This window comes from Scaptodrosophila lebanonensis, unplaced genomic scaffold (assembly GCF_003285725.1).
Source record: "Scaptodrosophila lebanonensis strain 11010-0011.00,11010-0021.00 unplaced genomic scaffold, SlebRS2 tig00001415-arrow-pilon, whole genome shotgun sequence".
Lineage (NCBI taxonomy): Eukaryota > Metazoa > Arthropoda > Insecta > Diptera > Drosophilidae > Scaptodrosophila > Scaptodrosophila lebanonensis.
This window is the reverse complement of record NW_022060742.1, coordinates 163,748-184,971: the sequence shown is the minus strand read 5'-3', so window position 1 is coordinate 184,971 and position 21,224 is coordinate 163,748. Positions and strand designations below refer to the sequence as shown.

At 39.2% G+C, this 21,224-nt stretch overlaps 3 protein-coding genes across 3 annotated transcripts; 2 read left to right on the top strand and 1 right to left on the bottom strand.

The window, feature by feature from the left end:
* Window positions 1-473: 473 nt before the first annotated feature.
* LOC115632599 lies at window positions 474-6,040 on the bottom strand. Its single transcript, XM_030529824.1, has 7 exons — window positions 5,812-6,040; window positions 3,091-3,784; window positions 1,942-2,056; window positions 1,371-1,596; window positions 1,120-1,297; window positions 887-1,023; window positions 474-751 (listed from the first exon to the last, which is right to left on the bottom strand). Exons 1-7 carry the CDS (start codon window positions 6,038-6,040, stop codon window positions 621-623), a joined length of 1,710 nt encoding a protein of 569 aa, XP_030385684.1. The 3' UTR covers window positions 474-620.
* A 5,074-nt stretch (window positions 6,041-11,114) lies between these two features.
* Window positions 11,115-14,084, top strand: LOC115633050. The gene is made up of 5 exons (XM_030530395.1): window positions 11,115-11,616; window positions 11,876-12,044; window positions 12,510-12,824; window positions 12,883-13,086; window positions 13,303-14,084. Exons 1-5 carry the CDS (start codon window positions 11,115-11,117, stop codon window positions 13,973-13,975), a joined length of 1,863 nt encoding a protein of 620 aa, XP_030386255.1. The 3' UTR covers window positions 13,976-14,084.
* A 2,844-nt stretch (window positions 14,085-16,928) lies between these two features.
* On the top strand, window positions 16,929-20,807 carry LOC115632598 (pneumococcal serine-rich repeat protein). Its single transcript, XM_030529823.1, has 3 exons — window positions 16,929-17,055; window positions 18,196-18,697; window positions 19,295-20,807. Exons 1-3 carry the CDS (start codon window positions 16,944-16,946, stop codon window positions 20,805-20,807), a joined length of 2,127 nt encoding a protein of 708 aa, XP_030385683.1. The 5' UTR covers window positions 16,929-16,943.
* Window positions 20,808-21,224: the final 417 nt, after the last annotated feature.

The window sequence follows — 21,224 nt, the reverse complement described above, 5'->3', positions numbered from 1 at the left end:
GTTTATATGTATATACTTATGTATGTATGTATGTATGTAGGTGAGTATAAGCTGTGGCGCAATTTTCAGTCCACTCATGCTCCGTAAATATTATATATGTATGTATGTGTGTATGTATCTTACATTCCTGTATACTTGTATAACAAACTTCTCGTATCTGCGCCTTTCCGTTTAGCATTTGTTGCAGATTTAACATAATTACATTACGTTAAATACATACATACGAGTATAAGAATTGTGCAGTGTTTGTCTATGAAGATAAGTCGTCAAGTTCTTCGCGATGTATAACTAATTTACTTACTCTTACTTATGTTTTTGTACAAATTGATGCAAACAAACAAACCAACAATTTAATTGTAAAAACAATCGAACAATTATAATTTAAACAATTTCAATTTTTTAGCTATTTTCAATAACTCTACTCTGCCATCGGCAAAGATAAATGAAAAGAGAAACTGAAAATATCTGAACAGTCAACAAACAAATGTTGAAAGCAATCCGCAGTTGTTAAAATCAGCTTATGTATTTTTTTACAATTACTCATTGCATCTACGTATATATATAAAAAATACGTGTTTTGTTAAACACTTCTGGGCGTTCTGTCTTCAATTTGTTAACTTTTACCTATGCGTGTGTGCTGAGCAGTAATTGAACAGTAACAGCAATAACAGCAGTAGGAAATGTAGTGCAATCGTATTGCTCAAGGTTGTGTGTGTTGCCCCACCGTGATGCAGTTCCGCGAAACTTTCGCCTGCTCAAGCAAATGGGGAAGAGACGGAGGGAGAGAAATAGATGGAGAAGAGGAAAGAGTGAATAGAGAGATTTAAATAGTTTCTTAAAGTTCTCCAACAGCTGCATTTGCAGCACTATCGAAAAACTTTCTTACCGTTTAGAATGTGCACCACTATTGTGAAGTTCTGGAAATCGCTAATTGAGCACGTATAGTTGCCCGAATCGGCTTTATTTATTTTGGCTATAAACAGTGTTGAATTGGCGCCATCGTCCATCAGTTCGGTCTTTACGCTGTTGTTGTTGATGTAGTTATGGAGGAGAAATATGAGAAGAAACCAATTCGAATTCTATAATCAGCTAGGTACAGATTACACAGACTGCACGCACCTTACGCCTCCACGAGTCACGTCATAGTTCAGAATATCCTCTCCATGTTTCCAGTACACCACCGAGCTGGTCATAGCTACATTTCGCACTACACACGAAAGCTGCAGGGTTGAGTCAATCTCATAATATTTCTCTTGCAAGGGATCGCCATATTCATCGACTATCATGACCTTGGGAGCTGAAAAACCGGGGTAACAGATTACAGGTAAATATTCAAGTGCTGAGGATTGAATGCTCAACTCAAAACTCACCGTTTACGAGCAAATTAATTTGTATGACTCGTGGCGGATGGGTGGAAATCTGGCACTCATACTGAGCTTCATCGTCCTTCTTCACATTCGTTATCTTGAGGCGCCAATTGTTGGGATATTGAAACTCCATCTTATAGCGCTTATCGCCTGTATAGGTGTGCAGGCCCACTGTCAGAAGATCCAAGGCGTTCTCCTCCCTCTGCGCATTGCGACGCACCCACGAGACCTGAAATCAAGCAGCAAGCAAATAGAGCGTTGCATTGCCAGAGTTAAGTTCAGTTGCATGCATAATTAAACGTATAAAGAAAAAACAAGTAAATGCTGATGCTGATACTGGCTGCGAGCTGAGTGCTGAGCACAACGGCCCCTGAGGGCGGTTAAAGCCTGCGGCTTTGCTTAAAATTTGGCACAGTCGCAAGTCTGCCCTTTTTGTTGTTGTAACAAGTCAGTGTGGTATGCATTAAGGACTCGTACCTGTCTGATACAGTGACACCTGTGAGTGCTTATACATATACTTGTAGTATATGGGTAGGTGGTACTCGTACAGATATACAATTGTTTATATACTTACAGTCTTATCTTGGAGCAAAGAAATTCTGCAATTCAACAAAATGCTGCTGCCTGCTTGTACAGTCATGTTTGTGGGCTGCCCTATACGTTGTGCGTCCTCGAAGTGCGGTCCATATCTACAACACAAAGAGTGAGGTGAAAATAAATTGAAGCAAACGCAATATAAATATACAAACAATTTTACAAAAGTTCAAGTACACGTAAGTGTTCTTCTTGGCTTTTTAAATAAAATTCAAACGTTGCGTTTTGCAACAAGGCGCAGTTTCTGGTCGTTTGTTGACCCACGTGCGGTCAAACTTAGTCTTGCCTATTGTTTATACAATTGTAATCATAGAACTCAAAATACGCAACATACTCATACATACGAATATACTACTTATATGGATATATCTTCCTTATTTGATGTCTCAGCTTATTCATACTACATATACTTTGTCATGAGGGCAATTTGTTGTGGAACTGCTACACGCTGATGAAAATACATGTATTGTCTAATCTTTTAATAAGCCCAACCATGAACTTGACCGTCGGTGCTAGGGATCAGGGAATATTTTAAGGATTCATGGATCATGTTTTTATGTGTGTATATAGTATATTTATATTTATTTTATTTGTAAACAGCCAAGGCTTGCATAAAGGAGAACTAAAAAATTAGTAATTTCCTTGTTGCTGTTGCCATTGTCGTCGTTGGCCAAGTTAATAGCTCAATGGCGCAAAAAGTTAGGCTAAGTCGCTCGACTGCTCAAATTCGCGGGCGCCCAATTTAAACATCTTATACTTTGTTCCACCTCGAATGATTGAAACCATTTTTCACTTGAAAGTATGAAAACACTAGTATACATATATGAGTGTGTAGAGAACACACCCAAACAAATGAGCCCACACAACAGTGACTGACCTACATACATACATGTATGTACATGCGCCTATACATAGCGTATATAGCTATATGTGAGCATGTAACTGGAGGGCACACTTTCTATTGTTATTTCCCTTCTTTTTTTGTTATATATACGGGTGTATATAGTGTCGATTGAATCGCTTGGTTGTTCTTTCTGTCTGTTGTGTGCTGTCTACTGCCCGCTGCCAACTGACACATGTTGATGGCCCGAACTCCCCCACTCGAATAAATAAACAGACGCCCACTTACCTTTGATCGTGGTGATGATGTTTGTTCGCCGATGAGAACGTATCGAATATATAGTTCAGCATGGGCGCATCAGTTTTCTGCTGCTTTGGCAATATATATTTGCTTTCGACCTTTTTGGCGGAAGTGCGCACGTTGGATTTGTTACTTCCGGCTGATATCGCTGCGGCCGTCGTCAATGTTGTCGTTGTTGCTGGAACTGGCGCTGACATCATTGTGCTCCCAGCGGCCCCGTTGCCATGCCTAGCTGTCGCCGCAGTCGCTGGAACTAAGGCATTAACTTTTTGTGTCCCAATTTCTTGAAACGTCGCCGAAGCCGATGCACCGCCTGGGATGCCGCTGATGGCATTTTTTTCGCTTGATGCGACGTACTCGTGCTGTGCTTGGGTCGTTGTTGCTGTTGTAGATGCTGTTTCTGATGATAATGATGTTTGGCTTGCGCTTAATAACGATAAGGATAATAAATCGCGATTTTTTTCATTTGCCTGTCGCTGCTGAGTGGCAAGCACTGTCGTCGTGTTTGTTCTGGCTGTTGCTGTTTCTGCTGTATAGCCACTCTGTTCGTTCAGCGTGGGCGTTTGGGCCATGGCTATGACGTAATCAACGCCAGCTGCCACCAGCTCAGCATCCACAGCGGCTGCAGCATCATCGCCGTCAGCCTCGATGGCAGCATAGGAATTATCGATTTCATTGGAGTCTAAATGGCCAAAGAGGATTGCAAGAATTACAAAAATTAAATTGAGCGCTTAGCGGAAAGCTCAACTGCAGGTACTCCTACAATGTGTATTATGAGCTGTGTGGACATGAGCTTAAAATAATAAATAAAAACTTGTAGCACAGCGTACCATTTTTATTTACGTTTAACCCATGGCTAGCTACAGAGAGATTAAGCTTGATGTGAAATAAACTATATGTTCTTATTATTTATCACATTTTATTTTACGGAAAACTAATGCAGATAAAATATTGGCATGTCTAAGTTAGTATTTAAAACTTTCTTTTAATCAACTATTAAAATATATTGCAAAAATATATATATTTAATATTTTGAATAAGCTGGTTTTGGATGATGAGCCGAGAATCATTTCAACACCTTCAGCAAAATGAAATGTAAAAAAATTAGCGTGGGTATGAAACGAATAAAAATTCAGATTGCGTTTAAATTAACATTTTTCACTTTAACTTTAATTTAATATAGTTTTATTTGGGTAGTGAGTTTGCATTAAGAAGAGAACTTCTATAGGTTTTCAAAGGTCTACACGTTTAAACAGCTATGCGAAACAATAGAAGTACACATTGAAATGCAATATCTGTAAATTGAAACATTATAAAATATGCTTGTTTTTTAAATATGTAGCTTAATTTAATCACTGAACAAATTTTGAACATTTCGAAATTCGTAGTATTTTTTTAATAAATACATTTTTTATTTGATAAATTTAAAGATTTTTAAAAATACAGTCATATCTAATAAGGGCTTGTTGTTTGAATTTTATTCGCCCGGCTTCCCTTCAAACCTCTACAATTGTAGATGTTTTTTATATTACACCCCCTATATTACTTATAATATCAATTTATTTATTCTTTTTATGTGCTTTTCTGCGCTTCTTTGCTCCCAAAAAAGTATGCTATGCCTTTTCTTGTTTTGCTTTGATAATACAAGAAAAGAAAACTTTTTAAACATGATTGGAATTGGTTTTTTAAAGGTCCAACTCGTTGGTTTAGGTTCATTACAATAAGCCATTCACGGCTTTGAAGTTAATTATAAACCAACATCAAGGAAATATATTTATATTAATAAAACAATATGCAGCAAGGACCAACAGCAATAGAAATTAATTCATCTAAAACATATTAGGCTGTCATAAAAAATGTAATAATTACAATCATATATATAATCATATATATATTTAGAAAAAGTCTGTGGATGAAAGTTCTTCATTGTTGACTGAAAAAAAGAACCTTCTTATATTAAAACGGAAATTGACTCATTAAATTATTTAATATTTCAAGCTTACAAATTACTGTAACTTTGGCCACTTCATGAGAATTAGCTTATGCTTTATCCTTGACCTTTAGACGGTTTTGGCAACCTTTAGCAGTTGCCGATCTGCTCATGGTGTTTTCTTTGTACCCCTCAGTCTAGCGTACAATCAAAGTAAACCAAATAGCTTGGCTTCCTGACGAGAGCATTTACAATATCAAAATTTTAAGAGCAGGCAACATACAAAGCATCAAGGCAAATGTTAATTGCAAAACCACAAAGTAAACATTAGAAATCCAAGTTAATTAAAACGTAAAATATGCATGAATTGTAAATTACTTTCTAGCTTACACAACTTTTCACAAGGAGTACGGTTATAAGTGCAAATATTCAAGGAATGTTGTCAAAACCTTTGCCGTAAGTAGCCCAGAAGTTCAAAAAGCATTGCAAAGCACTTTTTCAAAATTGAAATAAGGGATTTAAGAAATATATATGGCATTGGGTACCACTAGAACTAATAACAGAGAACATCATTCAGCGTTTAATGTTTAAACGATTTCCAAATAAAATATTAGTTTCCAAGTTGTGTCTTATTCTGACAGTGTATTATTTGAAATAAAATGGTCTGTATGTTACCCATAATATAGGAATGGGGGAGAAAAAAATGAACACCAATGCGTATTATGTATGTATGTAATGTACGTTAGGACATCGCAATGAAAATCCGCCCGCCCACTTACCACTTAGCCTGTCCCGCAGAGTCGTGTGCAGCACATTCGAAGTACTGGGCGGTGCGGCTGTTGACAATGTGAGACGCAATGTGGTGGATGTTGATGCGGTTATTGGGGCAGTGGTCTTAACTGTTACTGCCATCGCTTCCGCTGCTGCAAGAAGTTGCTCCAGCTGCTGTACATAGCTGCGTGCGCTTTGAGCCTCCATCGACTCCATTCCCGTACTAGTGACATGCATGGCTTTCGCTTCCACAACAAGCAATCCGCGGCCCAGACCGTTTAAGTTGCCGCTGCCAGTCCCAATAATTGTTGTGGTCAAAATAAGTAATTGCATTAAATGGCGTATGAAGCTTTCGATTTGGCGTGTTGGGGCTGATACTGTTGCCACTTCTGCTCCTGCTGCTGCTGCTGTTGCTGTTGATTTTGTTGCTCTCGAATTGGCTCGTTTGGTTTTGTTTATGTTGCTACTGCTAGTGCTTCGGTTGCTGTTGACTTTGAACGTTTGCTTGGCTTTTGTTTTTATGCGCGTTGTTGTTGCTGTTGCATTTAAACGCATTTTGTGCTTTTGAACTTCGGTTTTGAATTCGATTTAGCTAACACACATTTCAGTAACTGCATTTGCTCACGTTTGCTTCTGAATCTCTGAACTCTGTTATTTTCATTTATTCGCACTCAACCCACGGTTCGTTGCTGGCGTTGTGGTTGAAGTTGCTTTCAGATGCACGCAGCAGTAGTGGGTCAACATTTTTATTTGTTGTGTATTTTTCATTTGCATGTAATATTTCATTAACTCTTTAGCTGATACACTTTACGTTTTATGAGTTAGAAGTGAAAATAAATTAAAATTTGAATCAATGTGTTTTGCCTATGGAACTTCGATTTAACGCAATCAATGACTGTCTCATGTATGCGATCAATTTGCTATTCATTTACAATTGTACACATGCATACAAGTCCTTTTACATATATCCACATTAAATTAGCTTTGTATATGCGCACCCGATTTTGTGAATTTATGACCTATACGAGTATGTGTGTGCTCATATGACTCTTCAAATTCCGCGTCACTCACGTCTGGTCTACTTTATCCCCCTTTCCATCCCATTTACCCCTCACAAACGGTGCGGGCTGACTCAGATTTATGTATGACATCTGCCATTATTTTGCTGTGACACATAACAAATGCAACACGCAGAACGCTACACGATAAGCCAGAGTGGAGCTCGATTTCCATGCAGAGCTTTATGTTTTCGCAGGATCCCACTCATTTTCCTTGTAACATGATGGTATTTATTTATTTAGCTGCCGTTGCCAAGGCAACCCTTCGATTTCTCAGGACGTCAGCCTACGCCTACATAGGTCGTTTCATTTACCTTCGGACTGACCTGAAAATTTTGACATCGATCTAAAGTACATGAAATTTAAATCCGACATCCCTGTTAGTAATATGCAATCTACTTCTTTCCTTGTGCTTAATCTATAAGTCAATCATTTGTACGAATAAAACGGTCCGAAAATCAGCTAACGCTTTATTTTTCTCCAAACAACCAAGCCAGCCTCATCGTCAACAATGCTGGTTCCAAAATCTAGGATACGTAATATTGGAACTGAAATAAAGACAATAATAAAATAGGCCGAACAATTTCGAGTCACAATAAAAAAATGTTCTCCCGACCGTCGAATGAAAAAAGCTACACTTGCAAAACCGTTACATCTTTTGTTTTATTGCCTTTTCCGTTGGGAATATTTTGCCTTTTGCTCAAGCAATTTTATATTGAGCGATTGTTGTTAGGTACTGCGCTTAACACTCACAGCTGACGCTTTTGCGACAGGGTCTACAAAATGTGGCTCATCTATTCCCCGCTCTTTACGAACTTTCGATTTTTTTCTTGTTGTTTTCTTTTATGATTTCCTTGAGGCGCTTTATAAATTTATACTCTGCTTGAAGTAAAACATTTTCATATGCGCGCGGGCTAACTCGCACAACTCCTACACAAAATAACATTCCGGAATGTCCTTGCCGCATACTCATTGATCGGTGGAAATGGTGGCCTTATCAGTTGCACACATTTTATTTGAAAGCAACTGGAGTTCTAATTGCATGTTATTTTAAACAATTTTTGTGGTACGTTTTACACACACAAACACAATCATTGCATTCGAGTTTCAAATAACATTTGACGTCGCGTTCGCTTTTTCAATATGACTTGGAGATTTTTGAGATTGAATGCTGCGTGCACACGAAAAACGTCAGGACGCGATAACACTTCGTTTATGACTGGCTTTTTGAAATCAGCCAAATAATTGTTAATGCTGGGGATGGTTTTCCTTTCTTCGGCTCGGCTCGGTTCGTTCAGATTTGCGTGAGAGCGTACGTTTGGCTTCGTTCAGTTTCACATGTCTCCTTCATAATCTGTGGTGTTTTTGACGAGTGGTGGGTATAATTTTTCGAAGCCCAGCAAGAGTCGTTTTGGTATAAAGCCGGCAAAGCAGTGTTTTCCTACCCCCCTTATAGAAGTATATGTACTTTGTAACATTTGAAAGGAAGTGTATGTCTGTAAATCTATCCATTATTAAATCTATCTCTCCTCAAAATGTTTTATTAAGGTGCTGCGATGCTTCCTTATGGGCATTAATAATAGCTTAATAAAAGAAATTTATCAAATTTCAAAAATATGTTTTGAATATAATATAACTTTAATTCAAGCCAATGAGAATTCCGCACTAAAAGGGAATATAAATTTTATAGACGGTACATTATAAATATGCCAGTGTCATGTTATACGATTAGTTTGTTGTATACATATGTGCTATAAATGGCAATTTTAGGTAAGGCGTGTTATACTTATAACATATAAGTATAAATATGCCAGTTTCGTGTTATAGTTTAATGCGGATAACTTTAACGTTTGGTTAGCAAAGACAGGCACCACGTTGTCTAAACTCGCAACAGAGGGCGCTTCTTATCTTTATACCAATTTTTCAATGCGAGAAACAGTTACGACTCATTTTGAAACGGTTTCTGAGATATTTCCTAAGAGAGAGAAGAGAAACAGCAAGAGAAGAGGTGGTCCAACCACCAAACTAGCAAGCTGTGCCACAATTTCAACTGCTTCTTATCAGAAGTGCGCGGATGCTGCTCCTGACTAGACGACGGTCTTTAGCTGAATAGCGCCTGTATCTGTTAATGCTGATTAATGCACGAATTATACACACACAGACACGGGAAGTGAGAGTTAAAAAAGCTAAAGTGCTGCTTAATTTGTATATTAATCAAAACGATATATGCACATATATACAAACAAATTTCATATGTGACGGCAACAACTGACACTGGTATACATACATACGTGTTTATCTGTGTATGTGCATCCAAGCATAAATTCAATGCAATCAATTAAAAACCGTTTTAAAAAAACAATGGCCCACTCAAACTTCAACGCGACGTGTTAAAGATTAAATTTAATTATTTTGTGAACGGGTGTGTGAAGAAAGAAGCGCAAGAAGCAAGGGCAAATTAACAAGTGAGCAATTAAGTAAATTACTCGAAATTTGCGCTAAAAAGTAGGCAACATTTCAGCGTCTCTACTTAATTTTACTTTTCTTTCTGTTGTACATGTGTCTAAACAAACACACGAACATACTTATTTAAATAGACACTCAAAGCTTGTACTTGTACATACACTTATGCTTCCAGAATGATAACGCTTTGTTAAAGTGAAAAAGTTAAGCTAAGTGGTTTAATGTGTGTATTTGCATTTAATGCTGTTCTGCTTCAGGCAATTTAAAAGTATGTTTTAGGCTTTACGCCCGTAATTGCACCCCTGTCTCAATTGGGGATCTGCATTAAGATATAATTTTCCCTGTACACAAGATGTCTCATAGTTTTAAATGCTTTGCACATTCTGATAACAATTAGCATTGAATATTTATCTCGTGGAACTTCTTCTGTATATGCAGTAGATGGGTATGTACCGATGTATTATATGTATGTGTGTACATTGGACGAGCTTACACAGACCTTTTTATATTATGTCTGTATATATTTATGTTATGTACATTTATTTGTATGTGTACACCTGCCACTTGACAATGTCAACCATCAACCATCAACCAGTGTGGAGGGTGGAGAGTGCACCATTGTGGGTGCTTGTTATAAAACTCGCAGTTATTATTATGTTCGCCCATTCAACCGCTCGACGCGACTAGCGAGCGAGCGACGTGCCGTGAGCTTATTTTGTGTTAATTGTTATATGGCCGCATTGGGAACGCGGCGTTGGCGGCTATCGTGTTATGCGTCGGTTTCAGTTGCTCAGAAGTACTCTCGGTGTGGCCCTGCCACAACTACTTGAGTCTTGTCATCTGGTCGCCTTCTGTGCCAGCTCTTTTCTTTCTTACTGACATTGTTATTTAGTGTTTCGCTTCTATTATTCATGATGTACTCGTAGGGCATGTCGTTACTCGTTCTAAGATTTTTCTTCAAGCTTGCGGCTTGTGCACCCAAAGAATCGCGACTTCACCAGCGTTCACAATTTACAGCAACAACAGGTGGATGTGGCTGTTTTATTTATATCCTTCATCAAAAAGTAAAAAGCGGTATTGGTTTTGTCTCGTCAGTTTGCTTTGCCCAGAAGAATAATACCACATAGGTTCATAAATATAAAACAGCACGACCAGACGTTTTCAGACCAATGTGTCGAGAACAACCATGTCAGATAACTATATCCTATAGCTGAAAGGATATGATTTTAAAATAGTTGTTGCAAGGGGAATGTTGAGTGTTTTGATATTTTGACATCACTCGTAGCTCACTATTGAATGGGCATGCATAACCATGCATAATAGATAAAAAATGATTTCTATTCAAAGCTTCGATAACAAATACAGATACAAAGAGATACGAAACGCTACGTAATAATATAAAATGCACCCTCCATTGATATAAATCGCGGTGCTGACAAAAATAGATTTTTATAAACAATACCCATAGAGTATAAAGGTATACTAGTTATTTATAATTTTCGATGGAAAGATACTATGTTTATTTTGTAACTTCCTTGTAAACTGTTACTTGTTTGCAGATTTGCAAAACTTAAAAAATAGAAAATATATTTCAAGCAAGAAGATCGCCCTAAGCTTGGCTACATTTTAAGCTTTACCTTTATGCGAAAATTCTTTTTGAAATTGTAAGAGTTAAATATAATTTCCTGAAATCCTGCACTATTAAATAATACCATATATTTTTTTGCTCTGGAATTTGTACCTTGCTCAAAGGTTTATTTCTTTTATACATACAAATAGACGCCGATGTAATGCCTTCACGTCGAAGCGGTGGGGGTGGAGGAGGCACCACACGACGCAAACACTCGCTTGGAAATCTGCGACGAGCACATCCTGCCTCTGGAGCAACATTTAATGTTCAAGTGGTTCGTGGAAAGATGTCGTCCAAGTGCTTGTGGCACGCCTGTCGCGCGCTCATGCTAGGATTGACGCTAATGCTGCTGGGCGTTGGGATGGCGACTCTGGGCTACTATGCGGAGCACTTGTCAGTGGGCTCGGAGCTCCGGGAAAATGTGACAGTGCGCGTGAAGAATGATTTGAAGGGATTCCATCTGAACAACTTTTCATATGTAGGACCCATTGTCATGGGATTTGGTGGCTTCATAGTAGTTGCTTCGTGTGTGATGACCTTTGAGGCTCGCGACTCGGCGGCAAAGGTGGTACCTGCGCGTCTTCGTGGTGCTGCCGCCGGCAACAACAAGACGAATTCTCGTAGCAATCAAGGAAGCTCCGCATCGCAGAGACGCGGAATGGGTAAGCAGTTAAATAGTAGATTTTTAATTTTTTTATCTTAAACTATTTTCGATGTTGTGTTTCGATGCTTCGAAGATAAAAGCGACTCGTTCATTTTTGTTGACTAATTAATTGTTGCAATTTCAAATTGTCTGTTATGTACACGTACATGAGGCTTATTCGGCTTCGACACGAGGCTTATTTTATGGATTAAGATTCCAGAAAATGACTTTATGGTTATTTATTGTTGGTTACTTGTAATGTTCCATTTGCTCTGTAGGCGCACAGTATCAGTCATCGCGCTGGGATCAGCAATTTGGTGTTTTTCGGTCATCACCTGGAGATGCGCACCAACAACAACATCCTGGCGGCGCCAGTGGACCACATCAGCAACCCTTTGATAGGGAGGCGCTAACTGCTGAGCTTGTCAAGTTCTCCAAGTCCCTCAGGTATTGTTCATCCCCAGGCCATGTGAATGTGACGACAGTAAAGAACCACTCATAAAAATCAAATTAAAATCCACATTTGAAATTGGCAGTATCGTCATCAGTCACTCACTCGCAATCTTTCTCTGTTTCTCGGTCTTGTTTTTCAATTTCCATCTGCTATTATTTTGTTGCCGTCATTAGCGCAACTGCACGTTTTTCGCCACAACTTCGCCGCCTTACCTACACAGGTTCTGTGCCCAACCTGTCTGACATACATGAACATACCCATCCACTTGCGTGCACCACTAATTTCTCACATTTGCTCTCGCCGAATGATAAAACTCCTTCCTCGGTGTTGCTGCTGGAACAACAACTTTGCAACAAACGCCACCAACGACATCGCAATTATCAACACAACCATCACAATCCCTGCGCCTGTCCGCGACGACTACATAACAAAACCTCACACAAAAAATCCTTGAGCAGCAGCGTCCGCCGTGTTCGTCAAACGCGCGGAGGGACCGGTTCCGGATCTACCCGCATTATTAGCAATTCTTCTAGTTTGATTCAAAGAGCTACACGGGAACATGCGACCTGTTCTCTTCTCCAGCCACCGTCGGCGAATCGCGTCTACTGGCAAGCTTCTTCCTTTGACGGAAGTGGTGCTGTGAGCAGCGGCATGGTAGGAAACGGCATCACTGGAAGCGAAAAACGAGCCGAGCGCAACAAGCGCTCGGACACAGCCAAGCGACACGTTCTGGCCCGCCAGCGTCCCATTGAGTCTCCTTTAGGACAAAGGCGGTAGGTGATGCTAAGTTATAGCCTCTAATCAAAGCTAATCTAATTAAATGCCTTGCAGTAACTCGACCATGTCAGACTCCTCATATAGTGGTCGCTGGACGGCACGTTGTGCATCCTTAGCCAGTCGCACCTCTAGCATTGATTCGCGTCGTGTACAAGTTGATCTACATAGTCCAGAAATCATACCAAAGTCAATACTACGCTCACCAAAGCGCTATAACTGCGCACCCTCCGCCACACCGTCGGTGGAGAAGGAGTTTCGGTAACTATAGTACAATACTTTCTTAAAAGCGATCTCTTAATAGCAAGCTGTAATGAAAAGAATATCTTGACAATAAGATGTATATATAATATCCAAGCCTATTTCCGAACAATCATATTTTGGTTTTTTTCTATATCCTTATCTATATACACTAAGTATGTATATGATCTGAATCGTAACTTTGTTTCCTTTTTCAAAAATATAACATACAAACAGCAGTCAGCTCTCCGTGTGTTCTGAGCCACCACCACCGGTACGACAACTCTCAGGTCAGTCCAGTATGGAACCTTCCGTGCCGGAGGAGAGTATTGAACTGCTCGAAGAACGTACAGGCCCAGGTGTACAGTCCAATAGTGAAACTGAACTGCCCACGGACGCTCTAAGCATCTCCCATGATGCCACCTACCGTGAGATTCCAGAATTGCCACAGCATGCAAATATCCTCCCACCGAAAAAAACGCGCCCGGACTCGCTGCCTCTGGCCAAGTCCAATATAAAACAGTCTCAGTCCCAGCCACAAAAGCCACCTGCTGCACTTCCTTTATATCGCAGCAATAGCTCTCGCCAGTTCTATCGACCGAAACCAGGCGTGAGTAAGGAGTGCGATGATTCCATTTTCTACATACGATCCATCGAGCGAGGGGCAAGTTCGGCAAGTGCTGATGATCAGATGTACGATTCACTCAAAGTTATTAATGAAAGGCGGTCTACGTTGCTGAAAGCAGATTCGCAAAGCTCGTTGGGATCAGCAGAGCGTAAGCTTAGCAGTTTTTCGCTGAAGATGCCAGAGATAACGGAACGAGAGAACTCAATAGATGTAGATGAGCCACCAGTCCGTGCAACAGAGGAGCATACCGTGCTTCAAATGGAGACCGAAACGCCACCATAGCGATAAGTCTTAAGTCTATTTCAGATCCTGCACCTGGCTCTTCAATTGAAACTATTTCATCAATTGACTTACTTATATTTCTGTTTGATTCCGTTTAATTGTTCAGAAGACAAGGCTATATACATATATATATGACTGTATAGTTGTATTCAATGGAGTAAACACCTTTGCGTAACCACTCTATTGCCTCTACATACATATATACGTGTACTGTTTGTTCGATTTGTTATTTTAAGCCGACTGACTGCATTTTAAGGCAAAGTATTGTCCCGATTTTATGTATCTTAAAGCGCAACACAACTCGGCAATCAAATATGCGCCTCAGAAGCCAACTCAATAACTAATCTATAACTACTGCAAAGGATTTGTCATATCAAATTCGTACTAAGTCGTATGTGTCTAGCCATTTTAGTCATCCTGTTACTGAATGTTTGCTGTTAATATTAATAGAGTTGAATCACTTTTAAAGCGTTCGCAGCGTTATTTAAATTTGACAGGCTCCCGAATGAGCAGCTCCCATAAATAAAACATTATTTATCAGGTTCGAATTGGAGTTAAAATATGCAAAACTATATAATGTTATCCTTCTGTGCAACCTTTGTGGCCAAAATGAATATGTATATAAGTATATAAACTTAAAGCAATCAGCGAACAGCCAAGACTGATGACATACTTGTTAAAACGAATTTTGTGTTTTAAATCGGAACTTAACAAAAAAAATGTTCAGTTTTGTTGATAGCTTAATGTAGAAACATTGCAAATGGCGGCCTGATAGTCAATGACACTGTATTGTAATAAAAATAAAAAACAACAAAACCAGCTGAACTCAAATACATGATCAATTTCTTATTCATTTTTCATTTTATGCCCTGTTTTCAATGAAGATCTTATTTAAACAATAATGTATACATTAGCTAACCAATAGAAAATGCCAATTGAAATAGTGAAAGCTATAGGGTATTGTGAAGGTTACCTAAATATATGTTTAAACTTGGTCAAATGACAAAAAAATTACTTTATCTAATTCTAAAATTAAAATTGACTTCGAACAAGTACACCCAACGTAAAAACATGAATTCAGATTAACTGTGTAGGCTCCGTAATTATAGAATATAAAAGATGTGTACAATATAATTTAGAAGATATATTTTATATCTGGATGTTAAGTATAAAATCTGTTAATTTGTAAATAAATTCAGTTGAAACATTTGTAAAAAAAAAACAATGAATGGTTTATTGTAAGTAACTGAATATTTCCACCAAATTCATAACAAAATGTTTGTTCTCAAATTATTATTGATGAGCCAAAAGTTTTATATAAATGTTTATTGGGTCGAATACCACAAAAAAATATTGTATTACCTATTTATAGCAACAAATACAAATTAATTAAATGTGTGTATATTAGAAACGGCGTTTTTTATTTCACTTCCAAAGCCACAAGAAACACAATTACTTCACGAGCTCGTCAATTATATCTAATGCGCCAACGTACTCGTACTAAGGCTGAGCCGAGTAACGTGTTCTTTGATTCTTACAAAAACGGTAAGCTGACATACATACATACATGCATACATACATACTCGTACATAATGTATGCTATATGTGTGTTAACATAACCAGGCCAAATGGCAAATGGAGTACAATCAGCTCACCATGGCCATGGCTAATTTCGTGCAGGACCTAGCCTATTGTGCATGCGTCTCAATGGCTCTCGGGGTTGTTATGAGCTTCATAACTAAGCAAAGTTATACTCACGCAATCTAAAAGCTAGACCGCTTTCCCTTCTACCTCCTATTGCTACATCAGATGGCTAAGGCGCGTATACACGACCGTTCCATTACGCCTGACCATCAGGTGAACATCGCCCTAAACAAGCCCTTGATAGGCCGATGCTAGCGCTCCGCCATATAGTAAATATTTAATCCCTAGTATGAGAATTGATCTTGAGAAGATTTTTGGTCCAACTGCCTTCAAAATCGCTGGTGGTGTGTGGCACCAAATGTTGAAATCAAACTAAATATGTGTTGTGGCTGAGATATCTGGGATCGGAATGGGATAAAGCTGGAAGTCGAACTATGTGTAATGATGTCTTCCCTAAAAAAAATAACAGGTGACACCTTAACCAGGTCTACTTTTTCAAATATCAATGGATCTTTAAAAAGGTTTTAATTTATTTGTTATGTTAAATTTGTCTATTAGATGAGTATGTATTAAAATATTACATTATAAAACTACTTAGAATCAACCTTTATAAAAAGCTTAACTTCAATCATGATTTCCCTGTAGTTTTTCTAATACATCTACTGCTTCGAATGTACACTACTTTTAAAATATGTATATTCCACATTAATACGAGTATGTCTACATTCATAAGAACGTAAATATTGATATGCAATAAAGGCACATACATACGATTAGCCTATTTACTCCCAAGCGCCCATGAAACCCCTTTTGTTTTAAAAGGTTGCACACACAACGTGCATGACCTCATCAATTTGGCTTATAGTCGCGTGGCAAAGGCTTCGGGCTAGGGCAAGTTTTTGCTGTACATAGCTTTAAGTAATTTCAAGAAGAGCCACAAGTAGGAGCATACAAAAAAAGCTAAAGCTAAATGCCAAACATACACATCCATGTACATACATACTCATAGGTGTTGCGTGTACAAGAATGGTAAGCATATACACACATCGCACACCGTTCAAGTGGCCACCAATTTCCCTAGTACTTGGTCAGGCTGAATGACCATTTACTTGGCGTGGATTTTCAGTTCAGTTTAGCTAAATTCGTGACCAACTACGGGCGTGTTATTGCCACGCTTCGCAATTGTTTTTGTATTCCACATTGCCCCACGGTGCTATTCAAATTTCTGCAATTCAAAACTTCAACCGATACCTATAAACAACTCCAACTATACACAATAGGGGACTCGCACTAGATGTAATTTGTATTCACACAGCTGCCAAAAATGGGTTGTGCCAGCAGCACACCAATGGTGGCTACGGCTGGCAGTGAATTGCTTAAAACGGCTTCACATGTTGCTGACAATGTTAAGGAAAATGCCGAAGCAGCTGTCGAAGGTAGGTGTACGTGCGAATATAGGCCGACCAATTTAAAGATGAACTCCTAATTGCACCTTCAACAAAATTGGAGAATTTGAGAAAAAATCAAGAGTTTCGTACTTAAATCGCGTATTGATATCATTTTTAAGTAGTGACATATACACACAATTTATATAACATACCTTGGCATTATTAAGTACGACCCCCGTTCGTGTAGAATAAAGACTTGGGAGTAACAGTCCAAAGTATAGAAGAAATGCAATTAAAATATTGTAGTTTTGAATTTTGAGTGCATGTGAGCAGCCAAGTGATTTGATGTTAAACTTGTAATTTTAGACTCAATTGAATTCTGGATTCACATTCATAAACTTAGTATGGGATTGATGTTCTTTTTATTATACCCTGTACCCGTAGGGTAAAAAGGGTATATTAGGTTTGTGCAAAGTATGTAACATACAGAAGGAAGCATCTCCGACCCCATAAAGTATATATATTCTTGATCAGCATGACGAGAGAAATCGATCTAGACATGTCCGTCCGTCTGTCCGTCCGTCTGGATGAACGCGAGGATCTCAGAAACTATAAAAGCTAGAATAACCAAAGTTGGCATGCAGATTCTCCTAGATCCGAGTAAGGACGAATTTCGTCAATAGCGTCCACATTTCAAATGCTACCTAAACCAAACTTTGCACACATATTTTTATAAATAATTATCTACTGTTGTTTAACATTTTATTCAATTCTGTCAATTCTAAGAAAAGTTATTAGCGAAACAAATTCTCGCCAGTACAACCCCCACAAACTGCAGCAACAAGTTCGCTCTTCTTCTTCCTCTTTTTGCTACTGCTATGGGCGCATATAACTCAGTGACGGAAGTTTACCTGGGTACAGGGTATTACACTGTCGGGCTTGCTCGACTGTAGCGTTCTCTCTTGTTTATTTTTGTGTTAATTGTGAGGCAGTTTCGTCCCTATAGTTTTTTGTTTGTTTTAGGTATGATCAATGATTGGGTTTGATTAAAGCACAACATAGATTTCGAACTTGCATTTTCAAATACGATTCGAGACCAAGTCGATTACTGTCGACTTGAATTTCAGGTCACCATCTCTATCAGTGTAGTAGGGGTTTTAAAATGAACACTCCATATTAATTTTTCAGGCGTTACTCACACGTTGGGGGATACAATAGGTGGTGGAGGCATAGGGACTGCCGTTACCGGAATTACAAGTGATTTGGCTGAAGCAATCAAGGATGGCACCGAAGGCCTAAACCAAGCGCGACACAAGATCATGGAGAGCTTGCATTTGGAGGCACCATCGTTAAATAAACTCGACGGAGAAGCAAAAGACGCACATGGAACAGACGAGTCAAGCACATCGCGCGCTCCTACACCGACCATCGATGGGAAAACAGACGCTGACAGTTTAAAAACGTCCACTCCCGAACCGGAAATTGAGCGAGCCTTGGCTAATAGCACAATAAACACAGAAGAGAGCGCACCCACCCCAGAGCCCACCGTGGCAGAGTTTGCTCATCTAAGTGCGGAAGTGGCAGCCAGTACCGTAACAGGTGGGTCAACAGGCTTCAGGGAAAATGAAACGGATGCGACTGCGACTGCAACTGCGACTGCAACTGCGACTGCAACGACAGTGGCGGGAGAGTAAGTAGGCCGTCCACTGAATATGCGATGCATATCCTTATGCGAGACGCCAATTACTTGGTGCACAAATCAGCCAACTCGTAGATGCTGTTGCACTCTAAGTTATCGAATAGTATCCTGCTTTTTGTAGTACTCGTAGCATTTTTACTGGAACTTGGTTTAAGCAGCCACACAGTAGGTTTTAAAATTCTAGGTATTGCATTATTCTTTCCTTCTTCTACATCTTTGTCTTCAACTATCTCCCTATTTATTTTTGACAACATACAAAATGTAAATAAATTGACTTAAATGTATATACATAGTTTGCCTTTATCTTTACAATATTCTGCAAGCAAACAAAGCTACGTAAAACTAACGCGAGCTACAATAAATACTGTACAAAGTACGTAGTTGTGGTAATAAACATTAACATCTACTAACAGTCCTCAGAAACATACACTGCAATACTATACACACTCACTCAGAACACCCACTGTATATACATAAGTACATATCTGATCTACATATCTGATCAATAACTTGGTTATGTATGTTAATGTGTACCCATGTACATATATGCGTACATACATACCCCCTTCTTAACACCCCCATCAACAGGCAACTGTGGCACCGCAAAAGTGAGCAACAGCAGCAGCAGCAGCAGCAGCAGGACCAGGATCAGGATCAACGTCGTCCCAACACCACTGAATGGGAAAAATTTGCTGATCAATTAGCGCATAGTCGTAAATTCAAACCTTACGAGAGTTTTGCCCACGGCAAAAATAAATTTTCCGTTTATCAAGATTACACCAGCCTACGCGATAAGCCTGGCCACTACGATGGAAACTTTAGCGATGGAAATACGCTCAGTAGCCTATCCCAGTCCAGCTTATCCAGCGCCCATTTGACGCCCGCCAATTTAACACCGGCATCCTCGCGTCGCAGTCAACGTGAATTCGCCAAACTGGTGGCTTGTGAGCAGCCGGCCAGTGTGTCACGTGCCAGTTCAAGGCTGTCGAATGCAACTGTTAGAACCTTTGACTATAATCCACAACGCGAACGTGTTAGCTTACCCATAACGACGCAGAGGGCGGCTAAGGCGACCAAGGTAAAATTGAGTGGCAAGGACGGTCGTTTAGGCTCTTCGACCTACCGAGTCCCAGTTGTGGCTGAACACAAAAATTCATGGGTCAAACCTGTAGATGTTCGAACGAAGCCAGTGCATCATCTCAAGCGCCTGAGTACAAGTAAAAAATCGAAGGAATGTTCTGCGCAAAATGTACTGGCACAACCTCCCGGTCGTCATTCCATTGAATTGGAATCCATTCTATCTATGACTCCGGGTCAATATGAATCTCGCTCATATACTCCGGACATCAAGGACAAGAGAAGTGTCAAGTCTACAATCAAAAAGAAACCAAAATATTATGGCCCCGAGCCCGCAATCAAAGAAAATTTCAAAGTTAAAGTTCCTGAAACACCCACTACCTCTCCCATGCCCATACAAGAGACGACAGAGAGCATAAAAGTGAAGGGCGGTAATCTTCCACCATCTCTATTCTCTCCAATAGTTAATTATAAGAATTCTCTTACTTCGCAATCCACTCCCCGAAAACCCCGTTCAGCGCTTCGAAGCCCTAAAAAAGAAACCAAATCTATTGAAAAATCTAGCAGAGCATCAACACCAGGTGTAGAGTCACCATCACGAGCTTCGTGCTCTTCATCAGCTAGCAGTGAAGAGGTGGTCATTCGGTCCACATTTCATACACCAAGCACTGTGTCTTTATCACCCGATCAAGTTCAGATTATTAAGTACAAAGACACCGATGTGGAAACAACTCCGATCCGTATTAAAGGTTTTCAGGAATCCACATCTACTTTGAAATTTTCCCAATTCCTTTATATACAATCTTCGCCAAGCGCATTGCGTCGTGCCTCAAATACCTCATTCCTTAGCTCATCGCCCACTCCGTCGTGGGGCTTAAGAAAAGACTACGGCAATAAAGAATTAAGGCCTTGGAGTAAAGCAGAATTAAATCTAGTACCACCAAGTCAAGAAAAATCTCCGTCTTTACCTTATAATGTACAGGAACGATGCGAGATTTGTTGTAATGAATATGTGATAAATTAAAGTTAGCTAGGTTTAATTCGCAATAGGTTGCAGCCCACTTGGAAAATTTGTATTCATTTTCTCAACTATTAAGAGAAGACGTTTAAAAAATAAATCAAAAAATGTAATAATAAACGGAAAAATTGTTCATACTTTAGAACAACAATAAAACTGAGCAATTCGATTTTCTCTTATTTAAAGAAATTAATTTATAAAAATTCCTAATACAATTTCGCGTTATTAAAAGTATAACAAAACTATGATTCGAAAATTAAGTGGGATTTTATTAAATCCAAATGGGCCTTTTAATATTGCTTTAAAAATATTGGTCAACGATGCTTTGTGAAACTAGAGTAGCCGTGACAAAGTCACAGAAACAGATATATCACCACCAGCTGCCAGTCAGCTGTTTGCAGGCATGTGCAGTGTAGTTGTAAT